The following is a 17,516-nucleotide window of genomic DNA, read 5'->3' as shown; positions in this document are numbered from 1 at the left end:
CCTCTTCGGGTTGGTCTGTCAGTGGTTAGCTTGACAGGGCTGGTTAACGGATCCGTTTCCTGGATCTCCTCCCCGCCTCATGATGGGCTCTGCTCGGCTCGCTGGCTCAGCCCCTTGACTCTAATACGCATGCTACTTGTCGTCATGAGGAGGAAAAAATTATACAAGTTTCACATATTAACCCCATGTAGACCCACTAGACATGTTAGAAATTGTATGTTATAGTTTATATGTTATTACTATTTTCTTTTCAGGCAAATTAATTGGGTATTTGTTATTAAACATATTTTTTTGTTTTTAATTTTGTCAAACATATGTAGAAAAGTAGAAATAAGTTTCTCTGAAGTGTGAATCAAAAGGAGCATATAGAATGACACGGACACACACGCGATAATTTGTCCATCTTAATGTGCTTAGTTCCTGATGGAAACAGCAGGCTGTATGGCCTAGTTGATAGAGTGTGGCCGTCCAGGGTTCAATCCCTACCGTCTCCCATCTTCATGCTGGCAATATACTGAACTCTTAACATTTAGAGTTAAGAGTCATTAGTAGGACTTCAATCATCTATCAATTCCAAAATATCTGACACTATTTAAATTTAAATTAAAGTTTTATTTAATTTTTAACCGCCTATGTCGCCTGTACCAGGAGCCGCCTTTGGAGCACATAACCAATCATAACATTCACTATTGAACGAATTGTGTTGTCAGCGCCCGTGTGGGGAGATAAACCTAAATGTTATTCCATGCTCGTCCACTAGGAGGGGGCAAATCCATTCACCACATGTTGAAATCAGCTCCATGCGAGTTTAGGTGCTGTGGGAAACTCTAAAGTTCCTTCCAAGTTTTAACTACATAGACTAACTTTATCTGTATATGTAGCTGTTATTTTTTGGGGGTATACTTGCCAATATTCATATAGATAAGTGTTGATTAATAAATACATCTATTTAGTTTGGTACAGCCTATTGTGGGCAGCAGTGGGAACACTTGAACGCAGCACCGCTCTCTTTTCCATTTACTTTCTGTGCAGAAACAAACCGAGCAGTCAACAAGTCGTTTGTCTCAAATGTGCTCTCAACCCTCTGAGCTTTGAATGTATGAGTTCGGTTCAGTTCCCACACGTGAGAGACAAAGACCCAGGTCCCTGTGTGACATCACGTTTTCAGGGGTCTCCTGGGCTGTGGTGTCCGGCCAGCTGAGGTGGGACCGCCCCGTGTGCGCGCCCACATGCCCCGGCTCTGCTTCCGTACTGCACCGGGGCTGAGGGTCCAGCCCAGAGGGAGGGGAGGTGCCACTCAGGGCCAGGGCTACTGCCATGTTCCATCAGGAGCTCAGAAGCGCCTGCACCGCCTGACACCGACAGTCCGAGGAGCCTCCACCTTCCACCGGCCTCGCCTCTCCGCTGGATGTCCTCACGGGGAACTGCTCCCTCATGCTTTCTGACTCCTCACTTCGTTTTCGTGGGTGAACGTCTTCGTCTGTTGTAGAATTCCTCGGTGCAACTCGTGTTTGGTCAAGATGCAGCTCCGCACGGTCCTGGACGTGAATGTTGTGGATGTGAAGAAGAGAAGGAACCCATCCAAACATTATGTAAGTTGGGCTTTTTTTTTATATTGTCTCTCTCATATCAGAGCTGTGCAACTTTTCTTTTCTTTATTTACTCACTTATCTACGATTTCTTCTTACTCACTTACTTTTTACTTTCTTACACACTTTCTTACTTTCTTACTGTCTCACGTACCTACTCACTTACATCCTTACAAATGTAGGCTCCACACTGTATATTTACCACCTACATTAAAATTGCTGCCTTCTTAACAGCTCTAGGGAAGTATGTGTCTTGGTGCCCAGAGGATGAACCCCCATTGACTCCAGGGATTTAAGATTGAGCTAAACATTAGTTAATGATAATAATAATAAACTTTAATTGTATAGCAGCTTTCATACAATAAATGCATCCTTTAAATACAATATAGATAAAATCATGGATATTAAAATAAAAGCATGTTATAATGTGATTTATTTAAAATATATACCACAGTTTGGCTTTATTTCACACTTTATTTCCAGTGTTTCCTAAAACAAGATGAGAAATGTCGTCTCAGGTCAATGATCACAGTCAATTAATCGAAACATGAATTTATGGATGATATTCTTCAGCAGAGCATGAAAGTTGTGTACATGGCTCGTCACAAACATGGCTTGAACTTGTCTTTCAATGGAAGCTTGAACAAAACTCTGAATGCATCATATTATACCAACTGAAGCTTTTATTTGTATTTTCCATAACTCTATCTGTACCACAAGTTCATGTCTTTGAGTGAATTGTGGAAAGATTGATGACTTTGTATATGTTACTAGAAATACAAAGTTAACTTTGTGTCTGATTTCCCCTAATAGGCTACAACAGGAGACACGATAACTTAACCATCATGCTCAGCTGTGGTTTGTGCTCATTGGCTCATGTTAGCATGCTCAAATGCTAAACTAAGATAACGATTATGGTAAACACCCAGGTAAATATCACACATGCTGAACATCAGCAAGTTAGCATGTTAAGAGGAGTCTACAGCTCTACTTGTTGAGCTTCTTCTTAAAGAGGCTGTTTTTGTTGTTGCCAAATGCTAACATGCTAATGTTTCGCGGTTTGGGATGTTTACCAATGTGTTTATCACGCTCACCATCTTAGCTCAGCATTGTTGTTGTTATCGTGTTAGCACTTAACATAAGCACAAGCTCCACAGATCCCCGACAGCTGCACCTAAATTCACATTTAATCGACCCCCCCTTGCAGTCCCAAATATTGTTATTGTTTAGAAACAGTATTTTTTTCTAATGTAGAAAAAGGAAGGAAGTGTCTTTGGGGAAATCTCAGACATGTCTCAGCAGCTGGAGCCCTGTCAAGGGAAAGAGAGAAGAAGTAAACAAACTCAGGCAGTAGCTTACAACCCAGTGACGTAAAGGAGTGTGTGGCATAACCTCATCTAAACAGACCAAAGTGATAATTGCAGGTAAATGTTAAAACGCTGTTTGAACAGGACAACCCAGGAGATGTGTACGCAGGACCAGGGGGAAAAAAATAATTTCAGTTTGACTTAAAATTTTGTTGAGACTATGTGCTGCAGTCTGTGGTCAGAAAGTTCTGCAGATCAGTATTTAGCCCCGGGCAAAGCACCAAGCCTAAAAACAGTTATGTAAAAATGTAGAACGCAACATGTTCTATCCCACAATCCACGTGTCAGCATTACAGAAAAAGTCTCTTTCTTACACTGACGGCATCTGTGATCATCGATCCTGTTCAGAAAGTAACATGTTGTAGGTAACCGAGTATGGTCACCCCCCCTCAACAAAAATACATGAAAGTAAAAAAGAACTTGACAGAGAAGAGTAGCATAAAACACAAAGAAGGTCATGGTCTTATCGCTTAAAAGCTTTTTTATCACCTGTCAGTTACATTATATTAGCTGGAAGGAATCTCTGTAGCAGTTCTTTTAAAATAGCATGGGTCATACTTATCTAATTTGCTGCAGGGAATGTACCATCCTGGTTTCTTTACACCCGTATGAGAACCAGGCACGAGTTTTGCCCTGACCAGACTGGATGCATGTAAACATCATCAATGGGAACAATAGTAATGGCCTGGGATATGTTATATATGAACAAAGCTGTATAGACAGACAGGAGGAGGCCCCAGGAACTCAATATAATACTTGCTCCCAAACCATCAGTCGGGTGGAGCATATGTGATCAGGTGGCCAGTAAAGAGGGGCTTGATTCAGGAAACACGCATGCAGATAGTTTATTATCATCCATTGGAGGAAAACTATCTATTTCAAGGTGGGGTTGAAAAATAATACTTTGAAGAACATGACGTTCTCCTGTTGGATAATGTCAACATCTTGTTGCTCCAGTTTGAGGAGCTTGTTTATACTTTCTTTCTCTAAACCAGCATCCAAAGATGAAGATACTTTAAATCCATCTCACTTTAGTTCAGAATTTTTTACGACCTCTCTCATTTCACAGGAGGAACTTTAAATGACAAGCAGATGGAAGATGTCTGTAGATTTGTCTGCCAAGCCACATTTCGTCAGGGAGGTCCAGTAGCATGGGGAAATGACAACAGCGACTGAAGTAGAAAAAGTGTTGCCTGAGATGTTGGCAGCTGGCAGATGTTGTCGATGTGCATGCGAGTGGCTTTGTTTGACTTTCTCACATCTTTTTCGATGGCGCATGGTTTTGTGGTCAATAAAATCCTGACAGAGATAAACAACCACAAAAAAACGCTCCCAAAAGCAAAACAGTTGAAGGTTCTTCCCTGTCGTGAAAGAAACAAAACAAATCTCTCATCAACACGTCGGAGTCAGACGAGTATTTTTAATGTCCTGGATGATAACTCATAAAATATTTGTTTTCAAAAACAAAATGCTACGTTTGTTGTCATGTTTAATAAATACAAACATTGACCATTTGTAGGAGTCAGGCCTGCTGGGTTCTGCAGTGTTATGATAACAATGTCTCACTTCCCCTGTCCTGCTTGCTGATGACATTTCCCTGATCACATGAGGCCTTGTTCAGAAACAAAAAAGCATTTGCAATAAATACCTCTGTCATAATGTAATTAATATTGTTTCACTGTAGTAGTATAATCAACCAGTGTCCATTGGGTAACTCACAGCAAGTATGTGAAATGCTCACTGAATTCACACAAGATTGTCGGATCCTTTTTCTTAGATTGTGAGTTGCTGTCATTGGCAGTATTTCCTCTGACTGAAAGATTGTGAATATAGTTTAAGGAATATTTGAAGTACTAGGATTATTCTGTTATTGCTTTTAAAGCATGGATCTGTGTACATTGAAATGCTGTTGAGATATTACATGGAAAACGGAAAAATCAGGGGATCAATTCAGTCAACAGGATTCATCTGGGGACCATGACAGTTTAAAGCTGGATATGTAAGATTTGACAAGCGATCCACATGTGAGCATTGCCATTGTGAGCATGTTGTCTTTCTAATGTTAGCCATTAGCACAAAGCATCCCTGTGCCAGTGAGTACAGCCTCACAGAGTCCAGCTGCTATAGCATGGCTGTAGGCGTGTGACTGCACAGTCTGGTCTTGGCATTATCTTAGTGACCTGACTAATCAGACCCCTTGAGCCACGAGACTAGTCTCAGCGGAAACTGCAAAAAATCAATCAATCCATCAGGTACAATTGGATTAATCAACCTGAGTGTTGGGATCAATTGCATCATCCATCTCCTGCTGGAGGGGAGGCTCCCAGAGGCCAGTAAACGCAGGGCTCAGACTTTCCCTCGGGACGGAAGCCGGAGGTGATGGTCGACTGGGAAGTCCCCTCGAGGGAAGAAGAAGAAGGACGAGAAGGGAAAAAAATCTAATCTCATTATCTATGAGCTAAGCAACTGAAAATGCTTATCCGGTGTCAGAGAGGAAAGAAGCAGCCCTTTGTCTTTTGTACCCAATGTCAAAGTGTGACTTCCTCCCGGGGACTCCTGGCAGCGGAGCCAAAGAGTGCATGGCAACTAGTCCCTGTTTACATACATTATAAGAGGGGATAGTTTCGAAAGAGATGGTTTGTGCAGTTAAATCGCTGTCAAAAACAAAGTTGAGCATTTAGAGTAAAATGTGCCAGTCAGCTGTATATGATCACAAATGGTAATTTCCCGCAGATGGGCCCCACACACTCTCATATATATTCACTCATCCGTGGTGTTTACAATTTTTTTTTAATCCGTTGTAAAAAAGTGTCATTATTTAGCTTTTATTGCAGTGAGTTCATGAGTTCCCGATTGGTTCCAAACATCACAATAAATGTATGCTGCTGCCATAAATGTTACTGAAATATTAGCTTCATTTTAAGTTTTTTTTTTTCTTGCTGCATAAGTTGTACTGTCACATTCAAACATATAAACATGGCTCAGGGTTCGTCTGGGATGTACCTTGACCTCACACACCCTCGCTCTAAGCCGTGCTGTTGCCTGAATCCAAAGAATTTACTTGTGCTGCCTGCTCCTAATTAGCAAGCTGCCGTAGGACTGGTTCTGCCTCGGTGCACACTTTCCCCATAATGAACTGTGCGCCGACTGAGGACTGCATTTCAAACAAGTAACTGATGTCCTTGCAGATTGCCACCATATGTGTAAATACGGCTTTTGTAAACACTCTTGTGCCATGCACCGAGATGGAAATGCATGAGGAGCAGCCATCTGTTCCTGAACCTCGGGGCGTGCACGATTGTTTTGCGGGCCCTTTATTGCAGTGGCGAATAAAGGATTTATTTACGGAAAACATCTGGCAGCAGCGTTTTGTTCTATAAATGACTGATGTCTGCCAAGGTAAAGATATTCCCATCTCAGCTTCTGTATGGGTAAACACTTCTTCCCTGTCATTATTCATGGTGAAAGATAGAAGTGCTGGAACGGGAGAGCGTCATTTGTTTCCACCGACTCCGTTGGACGTTGAAAAAGAAAAATGCAAAGGTGTGAAATGCATCATGTCGAATGACAGCACCACAGCTTCTTGTTATTAAACCTGTAGGAATAAATTATATATTTGAACCACCCACATTTGATCAACTGCACTCAAGCAAATACAATCCATTGTGTATACTTCTAATAAATGACAGCATACTTGAAAACTATTGAACCTCTTATTGACCATCTGATTGTTTTCCAATGTGTGCGTAGACTCAAGATCTTAATGAGTTTATTTGACCCCCGGTGACCTGTTGAAGTTAAGTCAGGAGGGAATGCACTTTGTGTCATTAGGACAGGTGGAGCTAAAGCGGTGTTGTCTTTTGACAAAGTGACATTGTTCCTAATGAGCCTCCCTTGTTTGTGCTTCTCTCCCTAGGTGTACCTCATCAACGTCACTTACTCCGACACCACTTCCCATGTCATCTACAGGAGATACAGCAAATTCTTTGAACTGCAGGTACAGTGCACAAGCGACACAACCATACGCTCTTTTCGGTTTGAATTATTAGAAGTTGCTCAAAAGGCAGTAAAGCTTTAAATAGTGTGTTAAGAATGAGCTTAACATGAATCTTCATATTAAACTGTTAATCTGAAAGGTCAGTTTGACCTTTTGTTCGTCCGCTGGAGGGCGGCTTAGTGAAAGGTCTCATTCAAGCCTCCAGGAGCTCGCTCGGAAAAAGGGAAACGGGGGAAATCCAGCCAAGGACGCAGGAAAAAAACATGACCTCAGTGGGCATGCAGAATAATGCATGGATATGCCAAAGGTTTTTGTGAGGGATCCTATAGCCTGAAGTGAAATTTTAGCATTTATATCAGTGACTCAAGATTAAAATTCAATCTCACAGAGCTGAATTTGTCCATAACAATCTGAACACCAGTGTGACGGTTTAAACTTAAAGCACCTTATCAAGCATTCCCTTGTACTGTTTTCAGCTCTGCTCTGATGAGCTCCCTGCCAGAGTGCACTTTACAGTGCTGCGGCTGTGGTTGGCCAGCCCTGTTGAAGGCAGTAGAGGAAACCCTTTGTTCTCTGGTCTCTTGCTAATAGCCAGGAAAAGTTTGCCCTGGTCTATTTGATGGAAACAGAGCTCCTCTCCTGTCTCTGTAAACATTAGTCTTGTCCACAGATCCCCACTGCCGGGGTGTGTTTGTCTGCCCATGCTAATCCACAGAGAACAACAGCCCACAGCTGTCTATACAGAATGGGCTTGGATAGTGTGTGTTATTTCTCCTTATATGTATATATAGGTGAACATAGCCATATAGATGAGATATGGTTAAAAAAACACACAAACGCATCGTCTCACTACTAGATGAGACCACATGTGATCAGGTGCTTAACAATCTTTTTTGTGGAAATCAATATACATAGAAGGGGGAGGTAGTTTCCGTAACGTTAGCACAAATTCCAGAATGCACTCATGGAAATAAAGAGAAAATTGTGGTCAGGAAAGGTTTTTGGCATTCTTGAATTCAAAGAATGACAGGAGGATGCTTTCCTTTGGGACTACAGATAAAACATCTGTTTCTATACATCTCCCTATGCTTTCAATAATGGGGAGTAAACTGAAAAGGAAAACGTCGGACGTGTCATCAGGCGCAAACTGAGCTTGTGTTTGTGTGTCTGCCAACTGACACCTACAATCTGTTTCCACACTCAGCATAACTCAATGCCTTCGCAGCACAATTGCGTGTTTTATGTTCACTCGGCACTGGCGGAGGGAAAGAATAAAAGAAGAATTTTACACCCTTGGCCTGACAAATGTGACCATGATCTCATCTGATAAAAATTAATTCAGAATGGAAAGTTAAGTAAGGTCGCAGAACAAGCAACGCCTTCTAAGCGGTGGCCTCTCGAACGGGTTATGTCGAGCGTCAGAAGGCGCCGTACAACTGGTCATATAAAACTCCTCGTCAAAAACTGCCAGCTTTGTGTGTCTTGTCTTTTTAAGGTGAAGTAGCCATATATGTTGCCAAATGGACGTCCAGGAGGGCACTCATCAGTAATGTTCCAAAACGCTCCAGTGCACTAAACAAAACTCTTAACAGCTCCACTGGGAAGCCATTATCATAAATTATCGGGATTCCTTCTCCTCTTTATCTGTTTCCCTCTCTCTTAGTCTCTCCTGCTGACTTGAAGTGAAGGTGTACTATTTTTAATGCATGTGCAGAGTTAAGTACATTGATTCCTTGGTTCAGAGACAATTGTTTTCATGTTGACAACTGCTGAGCCTGAAATCCATCCAACGCTGTTTCTGGTGTCGAAGGGAAATGTTTGTGACCCGCACATGTTTGACGTAGACAGAATTGGTCACCGTCTCCTACGGAGTTTACCCCCCCCCCCCCCCCCCCCCCGTCTCCCCCTTTAGCCATAGCGGACAGAGCACATGGGCCAGAGCATTCCTCAGGGAGATTGTGGAGTGTGCAATCTGGCCTGGTTTCCTTCTGGACACAAAGTTTTTCTAAAAATCCTGTAGCTGTCATTATGTTTGGATCGGGGAGTCGGAGTAAGTTCAGCTCTACCCTGTCCACATTATACTTTGTCTGGCCCACATTCCTAATATAACATGGAACTTTAACTAGGTCATGTTTCTCAAAAAAGCTGTTGTTGATCAAGGGCTGCTCTGCAGGCGCATTAAGGAAGACAAACAACTGGATAAGAATGCACTGAAGGTTTTATATAACAATAAAGACGTCTCGATTAATGGTTTACAACCCTGCAACTATATTTTCCCTGTTCTCAAAACATTTATGAATACAGCAGCAGATGATTAGTTTCAATAGTTATTAATGTAATAATTATGTTATCAATCAAACATCCGATCACAATATCTTGCTCAATGTGACATAAAAACTTTAACACTATAAACCCAAAATATTCAATTTACTATCGTACATAACATGAAAAGTGGTGAATTGTCACATTAACAACTTCAATTAACCAGTATTAGGAAAAATAATGATACATCTAAATAGTTTTGGGGGATAGTTTCATTGATGAATTGACTCATAGTTGTCTTATCCAAACTAATTCAGAACAAGAAATATAATCTTTTCAATTCTAAGCATTTTTTCCCTCCTGAGCAGACAGGCTCACTTTCTGCAGCTGGAGTTTTATGCATCTGTTTATGCCTTTCATTGTTTTACTTAATCTATGTCATATTTACCTATTTTCTATGTGTCTCCTAACATGTTTTTCTTTTCCACAAAGTCTTCTCTTTTACTATTGTACTCCTTATCCTTTTCTCAATACCATACATATTTTAACCTGTTAAATCCGACTTGTCTTGACTTGTTCAGGCATGATGCCTAGCCTACATAATATATGAAGCAACTCAACCACTTAGATTTCTTCGAGTGGGTTGTGGTAGCAGAGGCTAATGCAGGCATAAGCTGCCTTGTCCTTCATGAGATGAGGAGCGGGCTGCAGAAGTCTGCTAAACATGTTTCTTTCTAAATTCACACCCCAAAGTCTCAGTTCTCATTGTTGTCATCCTTAACTGACAAGGAATCAGGAGTCATCACTTGAGGCAATCTATAAGAGTCAAATTAGCCCATGGGCTGCAGAAATGAAGACTTAATGTGACACAACATGTGAGTTCTTATACATGTTTTCTGTAAAATGATGACAATGCACCTTTTGAAAACGACTTGTACAATAAAATGTGATTCTCAGTATGTTAAGCAAAACAAATGGGCTTTTTCACCATAATCTCTCTGCGGTAAACAACTGTCAAGTCAATATTAAAACACAACCCAGAGATGGAGTCAGATGGTTTTCCCACTCAAAAATTCCTCCAAAACTCCCCCGGCCTGAGATTCCTCTGCAAGCAGTTTCTTTGTCCGCTGCACAGTGCAGTGTCTCATTGTCTGTTCCTCCCTCCACACGCCTGCAAGTGCAATCAAGTTTAAACGCTCCAGATTATTGTCATTACAGTTTTTCAGGAGCTGTTTGGGTTTCGCCCGTCACCATAATTCATGTCCACAATGTCACGACGCTAGAATAAAGACGTGTTTGGTGACTGAAGGTCGACTGTTCTCTGTTTCTCTGGCATTTATTTCACTATACTGATTATCAAGAGCGTGTGGAAAGAGGCAGGGAAATGGGATGACATCATAGCACCTGCCGCCACGCCGACATGTTCATTTTCCCAGTGGGAACAGTTGGCCGATGCCGTGGCTCTATACGCTGAAGTATCCTGTGCAGAATTAAAGCTAGCAGCACAGAGAAAACACAGCATCTCTGGTCCCTGAAGCCTCCGAATTTTAAGGTGCATGACACACGAGCGATGTTTGGCCCCAAGTTTGGTGCTGTTGCTCCAGTAACGGCCTCCACACCTGTCCCGTGGAGCCGTGAGAGTATCCAGGCAGGTCTCCGGTGATGATGTCACCATCTTCAGCTGCGGCGGGTTTTCTGAAGGCGATGAGTGAACGCTCACGTCTTGCAGGGAGTAGCTCGTTCAACTGGGAGTAACATGATTAGTGGGCAAATTAGTGTGTCTGACAAAGGCTGAAGTCGCAAACATGATGTTGCAACAACTGAGATGTTTGGAAATGACAGTCTTTGCTGTAAAATTGTATCTTAGCCGTGGGGTTCTAAAGAAAAACTGTCTGTTTTATATTGAGTTTTAGCAGCGTTAAACTCTTAGATCAGATCTTACCATGACATGTTAATGTGCAGGTGTGGTTAACCAGGGCTTTTCTTAACACTCAGCCTTTTTTGCTCTGACCCTAAAACACAACAAAGAGGGCTGTTCCCCTAAAAAAGACATGTTTTCTCATTTGCTGTCTGTGTTTCGGTGGAGGGGGAACGCCGTGCCCTGAGGCAAACATAGAGGTTTTTCGCAAAGGCAGCAAAATGAGTGCCGAAAAGAAAGAACCACAAGAAGAGAAACCCAACCACCTCTTACTGGAGCGTTTCTACAAACAACTCCTAAAGGCCCAGACAGTGTGGATCCAACATTACCCTCCGAGCTCCTTTCTGTTTGTCCACCTGGTTCTTTTTGGCTCAGGCGAGACCAAGACTAGTTTCCCGGGCCTCCTCCTCCCAGTCGAGTGCGCCTCAACTCGCACTCTTCACTGTTTAGTGGAGCACATCTGGAACGAGGCAGGACTGAATCAGGATGATGAGCGTGCTGTTACTCTAGGATGCCCTGTGTGTGAGCGTGCTTTATTTGTATGTGCAATTTTGCTATTGCCATGATTTATTCAAAAAGGAAACTAGAATCTCTCGTCCATGATTTAATACGGACACATATTTAACACATTTGCATTCCAGTTTTTTTTCAACTCTGAATAAAGCTCGCTCGTACATCATATACAACTCAGGACGTTTCCTGTAGACAGGACAGACGCACACATCTATAAGTTGACACCTACTGAAACAGTTACACACTGTTGCACACTGGAAATGCCGCTGTCATCATTAAAGACTTGACAGAGAGCGCTTAATTTCCATGATCTCTGTCCAGTTATCTGCTCTGTATCTCTGAATGGATCATTCCTGTTAATGGATACGTATCACATGTTAACATCAGAGTCTTCATTATCTCCTCTGATGGCTTCCTAAGATCCGCAAGTGGAACTTTTTTTTTTTTTTTTTTTAGATAAGTGCGGGTGATGTAACCTCATCTCTTCTCCTCAGCGATCAAAGTGAATCTTTTGGCGGTGTCACAACACAGAAGCTTTTCAGGCGAGATGTAATTACACCCTGTGTTGAGATCATGTACTGTAACAAGGAGGTCAACTGTTCCTGGAGAGATTGGGACCTTTTCTTTTTGATTCTATTCTCATCTATGATTCCCCCACTTTCAATTTTTGATTGATAAACTTGTGGTAGCTTAGATGTGGCAGAAAGAAGCAGTGAGAAGACAGGGACTCATAATCGCCGTTAATCCAGATGCAAGCCCACTTATAAAGGCATGTATAGAACAAAAGCATATTTTATACCTTTGCTGCACGATTCATGCTTCTTTCTCTCTTTACTTTCTCCCTCACTCTTGCAGATGCGAATCCTCGACAAGTTCCCGATCGAGGGAGGACAGAAGGACCCCAAAAAGAGGATTATTCCCTTTTTACCAGGTGATAAACACACAGCAACTCTGACAGGGTGTCACATCCATTTTAGATTTATTCATAAGAGGACAACAGATGATTGTTAGTAAACCTACTGCTTTGCATTCTTGTATTAGACTGGACTCCATCCAGGCCAAATCAATTTGTGGTTTGCCATGTAGGTAGGAGGGAAGCAGAGAAGGACTATTCTGGTGAAGTCTGTGTGAGCCAGAGCAGAGGAGAGCAGTGAACAGAGCCTTTGTTAGATAAGCTGTGCTGCTTTCATATCTGCACCATTTTACTGGTATTTCGACTTCCGTGCCTTTAGACACAGTAATGGCAGTCAGAGATAGAAAGTGAGGAATCGTGCTCTCATTAGTTCAAGGAAGTCATAAGTTACTTTTTACAATCAATCTTGTATCATTAAGAAATGATTCTTTGAAGCATGAATTATTTTTATTCTCCTTTTATTTTTTGTATTTGATGGCAAAAGAAGGGAAATCGTCTCTACAGAGCCATGACCAGCTACTAATACACTTCAATGAATAATTGACACGTTTGTTTTTTTACATTATAATCATGATCTTCTCTATCAGTGACACATTGACCATTCATCCAAACTGAGTTATTAACACATTGACATTTACTTCCTATCATCAGGGCTGTCTTATTGGAAAAGTGAGGGATTTGGCCGGACATGCTGTTGTCTTTGTAAATTCATGAATAATAATAAGGTTTATTCGTGAATATCAGACATCTTTTCTTCTGTTTGATGATCTGATATTTTACTATTCAATATTTTTTGGAGGTGTACTGTATGTGTGACAGTGCCCTGTTTTCCTTCAGGTAAAGTCTTGTTTCGCCGAAGTCACATCCGGGATGTGGCCGTCAAAAGACTGAAGCACCTGGATAATTACTGCAAAGTAAGACTCTGTCTCATCATCTAATTTTGTGTCCAAGCTCCAACACCTCATGCTCTACTCCCTGATCACTGGCTGCTGTATTTTTCAAGGCAAGCCTCAGCATTTATCTCCTCCAGCAGCCTCGACAGGAAAGCAACTGCTCTATCTGTGCTGGTCATTTCCTGTCACCAATGTAAATAGGCAGCCTATGAAGGAAACGAGGGAAACGGGGGCACAGAGGAGTAAGACTCCGGCAGCAGGAATCAGCTGAGTTGACGTGTTAGCAGTGAAGGCAGGCGGCTCGCTGGCCCTCGTACGTTCACGAGTCAGAGACGGGAATGTTGGGCAGGTGTGTTGCCAAGTGTGGCAGCAGTTTTCATTTAGAGGAACTGAACGAGATTTTGCCGCGAAGGCAAGAAGCTTAAAGACAACAAAAGTAGATTTATTTTCAAAATTGTTCCTATAAGGGTGTATTTAAGTGGGCTGAAGTATCTAATTTCTTAAATATCTTAGCATGTGGTTCTGATTCATCACCTTTAGTGTGTTTTCCATTGTTTAAACCCTCTCTCTCAGAGCCCTCTTCCTTCCCCTCCACGCCCTCGATATCGCCTCCTGTGCTTCTCCTGTTTACCGTCTGTACAATGACAGCATAGTTATAAGTGTTATAAACTGAACACTCATTGCCATTTAACCTTTAAACACCTGCTTTTAGTTTCAACCACTATCCGCCTCCTCTCCAACAGGCTCTGATGAAGCTTCCCTCCAACCTTTCCCAAAGTGATGAGGTTCTGACGTTCTTTGAGACCACATCTGACGACCTCAACCCTCCACCAGAGTGAGTAGCTATTCTCTTTGGTAAATCAGACGCTGAGCATTAGCACAACAGCATCTACATGAGCTGTTAGATACCAAACATTGCCCTCTGGTGGGTAGTGAATACAGCAGCAGACTGTGTTTCAGCAGTTGGGACAGACCCCTCTTGACCGGGGTTGACCCGTCCTGATCCGCAGGCTTTGCAGTGTCACAGAGATGATTGATTGCTCCTGGCTGAGAGGGGGACTGAGTTTTATTAATAATGTTTTCGAGGAGGTGACACCTGATCCCAGAACAAATGCCTGAGGATCAGTGGTGTCATGATCGTGTCATGAGTGCGGCTGGGTTCAAGTCATGGAGCAGATGAGGCTCTCAGGCTAGTCATCTGTCATACTCAGTTCAAAGTCAGTGTGGGAGTAATTACAGAGCGGCTGCTAAATTACTTTTTGTTTAAATGCTGTTCTCTCCTTTTGCCTCACGTTCAACTGAAATATGTCTCGGGTCGTATTTTTCGAGTTAAGATTTAAATTTGAAACCGTTATTTGTTGTTTTGTGCACTTCCCAACTTGAGGAGACAGATGTGGTGCAGTAACCTCTTGAGTGGTCTCCCCACAACCACCGCGACCACCACCTCTGACCCCCCCCCAAACCCACACATGCTAATCCCACTTCAAAGTGTGATCCTCCTCCGCGCCTCACAGACAGTCCAGCACAGCTTAAATTGAGACGTTGATGTCTAAGAGCTGTGCCACCCAGGTGCCCCGCTCACTACTGGGTGATCTGGACCATTTCAAAAACGACTTTTATGGTGTTATTGTGTGTGACAAGCTCTTAAGAAGATCGAGGAGGTAATCCCATGATGCCATGGGATGACACTGTGTGAGGTATGGTGAAGAAACATTCATCATTTAAATTTTAAGTGTTTAAAGTGGACTGGGAAAAAAACTAAAACAAAATGTAATCAGATTTAAAGCGCAATTAGGAAAGATAATTCAAAAAGAGCATTGAGAATAAGAGCTTGTTTTTTCTGCTCTGATGATATTAAACATTATCTCTTGAATACAGGCTGTAAAAATTGTTAAACTTGTCGCTGTTACTCCAACATATCTCTTATACAGTGATACATTATGAGACAAATATCATGAAAAACTTAGTTTTCTCTCAGATGAAGGATAACTCTTATTTAGTTTTAGTCACTGTTTACATCAGCAATGGGTTAGCCAAGCCCTCATCTGTTACTGCCATCTAATGGTCCAGAGGTGTTACTGCACCATCTAAAAAATGCATGTGATTTTGCTCCATCACCAGAGGGAGTCATGCAACAGCTCTGGACTTATAGTTTCATTTTATAACAATGAAGGAGATGCAGACGTGTGTGTAAGTAACATTAATACATTGATTAAGAATGATAGATAATGTGCTATGTTTCTCTGTGTCAAGCTCTTTAGTAAAGGATAGGAAATATATCTTCTTGTGATCCCTCAATAGACACATACCTGATCTTTTTGTCATGAACTGAAGTTGTACAAATATTCAACATTATAACCCTGCTGCAATGAGTTGTTTTACATCTTTTTCGCTGTGGAACAATGAATGCAACTAAAGATTTCCTATTTTCAAGGTTTCAGCAGAAAAACTATTGGCTATAGACACAAGTGCATTATAGGTAATGATAGGATCTCCACACACTTGGAAAGGGCAGGAGTATTCAGTGTTTTTCAATCTAAAACTTCACGGTGAGATGCCACTAAATTTGCTTGTCCACTGAAATGTGTCTTTTACTGCCCCAACTATGATGTGACTTTGGTTTGCACTCTATTTTTAGAGCGCTAATAAATACGCTCTTTATTAATGCCAATGGGGAAATTTTTCCTCTGCATTCTAAACAATATTTTACTGCTGCTGAATCCCAGGTTGAACCAAACCAGTTTGTTTTTTATTTATTCCTATCATGTCTTGTTGACAAGTTGATGGGCCTCTTCTCATATAGTTCATCTCTTAGATGCATTTGTACTTAAATGTTTCATCTCTTTGAAGGTTGGCCTGAGGGTTATGTCTGTTAAATCACATGCTGTAATTTAAAAGACATAAGCTGTAAATTACACTTGAGAGTCCTAGCAGGAAGTATTCTGTATACTGACTTGGATACGCAAAAAATCAATAATCAAGACCTTGATCCACAGAGGGAAATCTACCTGCAGGTATCAGTGAAGTGACTGCTCTTCCTGTGCCAACATTAAGTAAATTCAAGGCCCTTTGGCATCTTGCAACTAAAACATGTTTGTATTCTTATGCTAACTTTTATTGTGAACTGCTTAATGGATACCACCTGTTCATGGAGGGGTACATGTTTGTGTGGTTTATTTATTTGCATAGCTGACCATTTAAGGCAGCTTCATAGTTCTGTTCTGCTCTGTTCTGAAATGCTTCCAAAGAGTAAAAAGAAGAATTTTACACTAAAAGGCTGTCGTCAGAAAATAGTGAGTAATGAGTAAACTTAAAAGCTTATTTTTTACCGTTATTCATTAGAAAGACCTGAATCATTACTTTTCTGAAGAATACCCACACCCCCACTGCAGCTTCTCTGTGTGTAAACAGCGGCCCTCTGCTCTATCATAATGATTTCCTGCTCAATGACGTCGACCTGTTGACCACTGAGCTGGAGGTTACTCCTGCGGAGGTTAATCTGAGGTCAGGCTGGAGCGTCTGTGTAATGTACACTTGGGGCAGGGCAGACCCTCCCATCCTGACTGAAAAGGAAATGTGAGCAAAGAACTCATATCTCACAAATTCCTCTTCTAATAGGCCCACCCACAAAGAGTAAACTGCAGTAATGTGTTAACAGATGGTTATTCTCATCTAGTGGTTAATATGGACTGTGGCTTTGAATGATGCATTCAGCCCACACATGTGTGCACACATGTGTAGGTTTAGCTACATCAGAATACCAGAGCATTATTGATAATAAATCTCATAACTTATCCGACTTTCTCCTGTTAAAAATTACCCCTGAAAACAACGATGCAAATTATTAAACATTCATCTGGATTTCTGCTCCTCTTACTTCCCCCTCTTCTCTTCAATCACAAAGTGCACCGAGCCAGAGTTGCGTCTCCTCCAGGGAGGAATTTTTATTCCAGCTCTGTTCTATGGGTCATAAGCGAACAGGGCCGGTCAAGCATCGATTTTATCCCCATCATTTCTCCCCAACTCTGCAGAGAACTTCCCTCAGTTTTATCTCTGCCCCACTA

The 17,516-nt window shown here is 41.8% G+C and overlaps 1 protein-coding gene across 2 annotated transcripts in view; it reads left to right on the top strand.

Annotated features, from left to right (window-relative positions):
• The first annotated feature begins 1,246 nt into the window (after positions 1-1,246).
• The window catches only part of LOC133966462 (SH3 and PX domain-containing protein 2A-like), a 48,406-nt gene continuing 32,136 nt past the window's right edge, over positions 1,247-17,516 (top strand). Inside the window, exons 1-5 of one of the 2 annotated variants that reach the window (XM_062401400.1) lie at positions 1,247-1,592; positions 6,873-6,953; positions 12,502-12,577; positions 13,397-13,473; positions 14,196-14,287. In XM_062401400.1, coding sequence (XP_062257384.1) covers positions 1,521-1,592; positions 6,873-6,953; positions 12,502-12,577; positions 13,397-13,473; positions 14,196-14,287 — 398 coding nt within the window. In that variant the 5' untranslated portion in view covers positions 1,247-1,520. The remainder of the gene's footprint in view (positions 1,593-6,872; positions 6,954-12,501; positions 12,578-13,396; positions 13,474-14,195; positions 14,288-17,516) is intronic. The other variant, XM_062401402.1, reaches the window with a different exon arrangement.

The sequence above is a fragment of the Platichthys flesus genome, chromosome 12, assembly GCF_949316205.1.
Source record: "Platichthys flesus chromosome 12, fPlaFle2.1, whole genome shotgun sequence".
NCBI lineage: Eukaryota > Metazoa > Chordata > Actinopteri > Pleuronectiformes > Pleuronectidae > Platichthys > Platichthys flesus.
This window is presented reverse-complemented; position numbering and strand designations above follow the sequence as displayed.